The 7,515-nt window shown below is 45.4% G+C and overlaps 1 protein-coding gene across 1 annotated transcript; it reads left to right on the plus strand.

The window, feature by feature from the left end:
• The first annotated feature begins 1,058 nt into the window (after nt 1–1,058).
• Nucleotides 1,059–6,230, plus strand: HOXA13 (homeobox A13). Its single transcript, XM_060782025.2, has 2 exons — nt 1,059–2,245; nt 5,885–6,230. The coding sequence occupies exons 1-2, from the start codon at nt 1,420–1,422 to the stop codon at nt 6,127–6,129; spliced, it is 1,071 nt and encodes a 356-aa protein (XP_060638008.1). The 5' UTR covers nt 1,059–1,419; the 3' UTR covers nt 6,130–6,230.
• Nucleotides 6,231–7,515: the final 1,285 nt, after the last annotated feature.

Raw genomic sequence — 7,515 nt, forward strand, 5'->3', positions numbered from 1 at the left:
ACAATTTGGTCAGTGTACACCAGGCATGGGCACACTTGGGCCTCCAGGTGTTTTGGACACCAACTCTCCCAATTTCGAACAGCCTCAGGCTCTTTCCCTTTTCTCTCTCAGCCGCTTATGGGCCAGAGGCTCTTAGAAATGGTGGGAGTTGCAGTCCAAAACACCTGAAGGGCCCAAGTTTGCCCACGCCTGGTGTACACCCATATAATGCACTTCAAACTACGTTGTATGGGTCTACACTGAGCATATGATGCAGTTCAAACTCCATTCTTCGGCAGTGTAAATCCAGCACTGTTGGGGAATCTGAGGGCCCTTCCACACAGCCCTATATTCCAGAATATCAAGGGAGAAAAATCCCACATTATCTGAGTGTGGACTCAGATAAGGCTAGTGGACTACCTTCAAAATGGTTCCACCATCAATGCAAGGTATTGCACTGAACTTTTGGACCAATTGATATTCTGGGATATACGGCTATATGGAAGGTCCCTGGGCTGTTAGATAAAGACAAAGGGCTTTACCTAACAGCTGAGGGCCCTTCCACAAAACCCTTTTGGGAAACATGAATAGGAATGTGGGGGTGGGGGGAGGAATCCCCCAGCCTAATCCTATCTCTAGTCTAGCTACTCACTGAGATCTCGAAACTTGATGACACAAGAGACTTGTGCAGTCCAGGAATGAAACCCAACACGCACACTGTTATGGTTTGTATCGTGACAAAGCTGAATGCTTCTTGCCTTCCAGCCTCAGCAACCAAGGGAGGAAAAGTGGGGGCGGGGGGGGGGGAGTGGGGCGGGACGGCTTCAGGGAGAAAAGAGAAAGCCGAATAACCACCAGTTGATCACCAAGAAAATGTTCAGAAAGTAAGAAGGCTTTTCTGGCACAAACCCCGTGGATATCCTGTTGAAAAGAATTTCCTGTAGGCAGTGGACTGGAGAGGGGGGTGGGGGAGGGAGGAGGGAGGGAGGGAGGGGTGGGGAACATCCACACTTGGGAGGGAAAGGAGGAAGGAGGGAAAGGAGGAGGGAAGGAAAGAGGGAGGGAGGGGGAAATACCTGCTCTTCTCTGGCACCCCAACTCCTGCCTCCCCGGTCTCCCCCAAGTCCCAAATTGGGGAGGGGGGTCCTCCTCTCGCCAAGCCCCGTCCGCGTCCGAAACCCCAGCCCCGCCGCGATTAGGACGCGATTTAATTATCTCCCCTTTCTTTCTCTCTGCCTGCCTGCCTGCCTGCCTGCGAGATGTTTATCGGCCGTTTTGCATATCACGTGGGCCGGGCCGGGCCAATGGGCCGCCTCCTGGCGCGACCCTGGCGCGTCAGCCCCTTTGGTCAACTCGGGGAGATTTAGTCTCATCTCTTTTTTCAGTCTGTGGGGCTTTTAAAAAAGAGCCACGCGTTGTTTTCTCGATGCGGATCGGGCTATGACAGCCTCCGTGCTCCTCCATCCCCGCTGGATCGAGCCCGTCATGTTCCTCTACGACAACAGCAGCCTGGAGGAGATCAACAAGAACATGGAAGCCGGCTTCCACGCGGCGGTGGCGGCGGCGGCGGCGGCGGCCGGGGGCGGCGGGGGATCCAACTTCGTGGCCGCCAACCAGTGCCGCAACCTGATGGGACACCCGGCCTCCCTGGCCGCCGCCGCCGCAGGAGGAGCGGGCCCCGGCCCGGCGGCGTACTCCTCCCCCAGCGAGGCGCCTTCCGCGGTGGCCGTGGGGCCTCCGGCGGTCATGGCCGAGCCCGGCCCGGCTGTCAAGCAGTGCAGCCCCTGCTCCGCCGCCGTGCAGAGCCCCCCGGGCCCCGCCGCCCTGCCTTACGGCTACTTCGGCAGCGGATACTTCCCCTGCGGCATGAACCACCACCCGCACAACGCGCCCCCGCCTCCCCCGCCGCCTCCGCTCAAGTCCTGCGCCCAGCCCTCCGCCGCCTTCGCCGACAAGTACATGGACACCTCCTCCGTCGCCGCCGCCGCTGCCGCCGCTGCCGCCGCCGGGGAAGACTTCAGCTCCCGCGCCAAGGAGTTCGCCTTCTACCAGGGCTACCCGGCCGGGCCCTACCACCAACCCGTGCCCGGCTACCTGGATATGCCCGTCGTGCCCGGCCTGGGCGGGCGCGGGGAGCCCCGCCACGACTCCATGCTCATGGAGGGCTACCACCAGCCCTGGGCCATCGCCAACGGCTGGAACGGGCAGGTCTACTGCCCCAAGGAGCAGAACCAGCCGCCCCACCTCTGGAAGTCGACTCTCCCCGGTAAATCAATGCACCTGCGGGCCCTTCCCTTGGCGGCAGAGCCGGCCTCCTGCCTGCCCGAGGAGCTCATAAGAAGAACAAGAATAGGAAGAATAACTCAGGGGTGCCCCTTCTCCAACCTTGCCTTGTACCATAGGATCGCTTCCCCCAATTAATATAATAATAATAATAATAATAATAATAATAATATGTCAAGGAGCTCCTTCTCCAACTATGCCTTGTGCCACAGGATCTCTTTCCCCAATTAAAAATATATTTAATAATCATAATCATCACAATAATATATCAAGGAGCTCCTTCTCCAACCTTGCCTTGTGCCACAGGATCTCTTTCCCCAATTTATATATATATATATATATATATATATATATATTTAATAATCATAATCATCACAATAATATACCAAGGAGCTCCTTCTCCAACCTTGCCTTGTGCCACAGGATCGTTTTCCCCAATTCAAATTATTTTTATAATACTAATCACAGTAATACATCAAAGAGCTCCTTCTCCAACCATGCCTTGTGCCACAGGATCTCTTTCCTTAATATATATTTACAACAATATATCAAAGAGCTCCTTCTCCAAACGTGCCTCGTGCCACAGGATCCCTTTCCCCAATTAATATAATAATAATAATAATAATAATAATAATAATAATATATGAAGGAGCTCCTTCTCCAACCATGCCTTTTGTCATAGGATCGTTTTCCTCATTTCAAAATATTTTATTATAATAACAATCACAATGATATATCAAGGAGTTCCTTCTCCAACCATGCCTTGCGCCACAGGATCTCTTTCCTCAATTAATATATATATTTAATAATGATATTACAATAGTATATCAAGAAGCTCCTTCTCCAGCCATGCCTTGTGCTACAGGATCGCTTTCCCCTATTAGTATTTTTAAATAATTATAATAATGAATCAACGACGCTCCTTCTCCAACTTTGTCTTGTGCCACAAGATCGCTTTCTCCAATTAATATTTTAATATAAGAGAAATAAATCAAGGACGCCCCTTCTCCAATCTGCCTTGTGCCACAGGATCCCTTTCCCCAGTTAATATTATTTTTATCATAATAATAATCACAATAATATATCAAGGAGGTTCTTCTCCAACCATGTTTTGGGCCACAGGATCGCTTTCTCCAATTAATCTAATAATAATAATAATAATAATCAAGGACGCTCCTTCTCCAAACTTGCCTTGTGCCACAGGAACGCTTTCCCCAATTAATTTTTAATATCATAATTATAATAAATCAAGAACACCCCTTCTTAAACCTTTCCTTGTGCCATAGGATCGCTTTCCCCAATTAATATTATTTTTATTATAATAATATTAATATACACGGACATCCCTTCTCCAAGCTTCCTTCCACATTGGCGACCCCAAATTAGGGAGGCGACTTCTTCTCCTATATCCTCAACCTAGCTAGGGAATGGGATAGGTTGTATGCTTTGTACCTCAGGATAGCTTTCCTTAATAATAATAATAATAATAATAATAATAATAATAATAATAATAATAATAATAATAATAATAATAATATCTCAAGGGCAGTCCCTCTCCAGTTATCCTTCTCTCTTGGCGATCCTATGCACTAAGAGTAAAGTTGGAGGATGGAGACTTCTTCTTCGCCTACATCCTCAACCTATCTAGGAAGGGCTGGACTGTATGCCTTCCACCGCAGGATCTCTTTCCCTAATGATGATGAGGAGGATTGTGATATTTCCACATTCTTTTCCATTTGGGATCCTATGCGCTTTTCTCTTAGGACAAACTTAGAGAGGGTGCTGGGGGCTCTCTCCTTGCTCATCCTCTACTTAGCTAGGAAGGGCTAGGTTGCATGCCTTGTGCTACAGGATCTCTTTTCCCCAATAATAATAGTAATAATAATATAATCTCAATGGTGCCCCTTCTCCAATTGTCCTTCCCCATTGACGATCCTATGCGTCCTTAGAGTAAAGTTAGGGAAAGCATTGGAGGATGGCGACTTCTTTTGTATTCACAGCCTTGCAAGGAGTGTATGCTCACTTCTTCCTAGCTAGGTTGAGGATGTAGGCTGAGAGTTTCCTCAATAATAATAGTAATAATAATAATAATAATAATAATAATAATAGTAATATGCTCACTCCTTCCTAGCTAGGTTGAGGATGTAGGCTGAGAGTTTCCTCAATAATAATAATAGTAGTAGTAGTAATAATAGTAATATGCTCACTCCTTCCTAGCTAGGTTGAGGATGTAGGCTGAGAGTTTCCTCAATAATAATAATCATCATCATAGTAATAGTAATATGCTCACTCCTTCCTAGCTAGGTTGAGGATGTAGGCTGAGTTTTTCCTCAATAATAATAATAATAATAATAATAATAATAACAGTCATAATAGTCATAATAATAGTAATAATAGTAACATGGTAATAATAATATCATATCTGAAGACGACCCTTTGATAGCCATTATTATTACTACTGCTATAGCTACTAAAGGACATCCCTAGTCCAGCCACCCTTTTCTCATGGCATTGCTTGCTCCCTTCTCTTAGGGCAAAGTGAGGAATAGCATTGGAGGATGGCGACTTCTCCTCCCTAGCTAAGAAAGGCAGACCTCACTACCTCTGAGGATGCTTGCCATAGATGCAGACGAAATGTCAGGAGAGAATGCCTCTAGGACATGGCCGTATAGCCCGAAAAAACCTACAACAACCCAGTGATTCTGGCCATGAAAACCTTCGACAAAGGCAGAGCTGCTTCCCTTTACCCAAGGCGCAGCTCTTCCAGTTAAGACCCGGAGCTGCTGCTCCGATGTCCTCCCCTCTCCCTAGAATAGCTGGCTCTTTTTAATACTCCAGCCCTGCTGCCCATTTCAGCCCTTTCCTTTTTCCGCTTCTGCGTTGAAGCCGAGCTCCTTTGTAAACGTTGGGATTTGCTTCCAAACGGCCTTCTCGGCAATAATCTGATTGTATTCAAGCGAGCCCCCACTTTACTAGTCTTAGTACCGCATTCCCTGACGTTACCATCAGCCATTTTGGTTGGAGCACCCGGTCCTGTCCATAGAACAAAACTGAAGCTCCCTTTTCTTGCCCTTAACACAAGTCTACCCGCGTTACTGTAGTAACTATCAACTCCTTTACAGTCTCAGTGCAACAAATGCTACTCTTTCAAGTTCAGGAGACTCCTCTCCATGCGTTTAGTTTCTTTCTGGCTCTTCTCTTTCGAACTGTATCCAAACTACTTATGGATTATTTTCTTTCTTTCTATTGGCCAGAACAATAGAGAATAGAGCCATAGTTGGGGGGGGGGGGGTTATAATCATTTTCTGTGGATTAGTTTGGGAAAGGAGTGTAAAGAATTTCCAGATCATACTCTCTTTTCCACCAAGGTCTCAGCTCCCACACTTCATAGGTTACTAAAGCTGCGTATAATTTCCCGAAAGCCTTTAATGTGAAACGGCGAGGGAGAGGAAAGCCCACCTTTTGGAAGGGTAATTTCGAGACCATTGTAACTCTGTACAGAGTAAGTTTAGCCCCAATTCTTTCGCTTGAAAGAAAATACTAGGGATCAATCATCAGCCTGGTGGCTTAAACATATAGTAGTCAATAATGCCTGCCTTCCTGTGTTGATTTTCTGTTCCAGACGTGGTTTCCCATCCTTCCGATGCCAACTCCTACAGACGTGGGAGAAAGAAACGCGTGCCTTACACCAAGGTCCAGTTAAAAGAACTCGAAAGGGAATACGCTACAAATAAATTCATTACCAAGGACAAGCGGAGAAGGATATCAGCCACTACAAACCTCTCAGAGAGGCAAGTCACAATCTGGTTCCAAAACAGGAGGGTGAAAGAAAAAAAAGTCATCAACAAATTGAAGACGACCAGTTAATGGATTAAGTAGAAAATGCAGCTGCCCGGAGGCCTGAAAACTTTTTTTTCTTTGGTCCAGATTCAAATGATAATAATAATAGTAATTATAATAATAATAATTAAAAAGACAAGAGGATGAACTTCTTCTTTTGCAAGAACTCTGTGTCTTTGGGGAAATGGCTTTTGAATCAGAATGGGTATTAAATTGCTGTAGAGAGACTTGACAGTTCGCCCACAAGATGCCCACAAGAGACAATTGTCATGACTGAAACAGAGTCCAAATGCCCAAAGCAGAGATATTTCAGTTTCAGAATTGAAAGAAAAATATACTTTTTTGTTGAAAGGCGTGTAAGTATGACTGACTTTTCTAGGACACTATTTAGGACTATAATTTGATTTTTTTCTTCAAAAACGCATATGTATATATGTGCACAATTCAATTCCTTACATTGCTGTCCCCAAAAGCATGCGGAATGGTTGCTCAGGTGAACATAAGTGAAGAAAAAGTACAATTACTGTATGTTCAAGCAATGTATTCTATGTTTTCTTTCTGTCTTCCCCCCCCCCCCCCCCCAGGAAGGTACTGCATAAGCATTGCAAACATAGCAGTGAAAATATTACTCTGAGGAGAACTAATCTTGGATAAAACATAAAGCAACATAAACTAATGGGGACATATACCAAAAAAGAGGGGGGGGGGCTTTCTTGAAAATATCTTTATTTTTTTCCAGTATTTCATATTTTTGATACAAAAACTTAGTGGGGCAATGTGTATTTCAGAAATTTGGGGAGAGTTTTGCTCCAGCTTTTCAATATTCGTGATGTTAAGCAATTATAACATGGTGTAAATCCCACAAATTCTTATTTTAATCCATGTGCACCTCCAATAGAGAGAAGTGCATGAATCTTGGGAAGAGTGCTCTCTTTTCTGTGAGAAACACTCTCAAAGAATATCCATCCTGAAAATGTATTTTGCTTCCCAGAGATATTTTGATTTCTATATCCTATATTTTGATCTATGAGTAATTAGTCATTTTTTTCCTTCTTTATTTTACAGTTATGCTGTAGAAAGTGTAGGAATCCAATGTATTCCCGAAGGCTTTCATGGCCAGAATCAGTGCGTTGTTGTATGTTTTTTGAGCTGTATGGCCATGTTCCAGAAGCATCCTCTCCTGACCTTTCACCTGCATCTATGGCAGGCATCCTCAGAGGTTGTGAGCTCATCACAACCTCTGAAGATTCCTGCCATAGATGCAGGTGAAACTTCAGGAGATAATGCTTCTGGAACATGGCCATACAGTCTGGAAAACTCACAACAGCCCACTGTAGGAATCCATTTTGCAGCACTTTCCCCCCAAAACCAGATCAGTTACTTCAACCAGCACAGTACTTTTTCCTATACACC

Source organism: Anolis sagrei, chromosome 6 (assembly GCF_037176765.1).
Source record: "Anolis sagrei isolate rAnoSag1 chromosome 6, rAnoSag1.mat, whole genome shotgun sequence".
Classification (NCBI taxonomy): Eukaryota; Metazoa; Chordata; class Lepidosauria; order Squamata; family Dactyloidae; genus Anolis; species Anolis sagrei.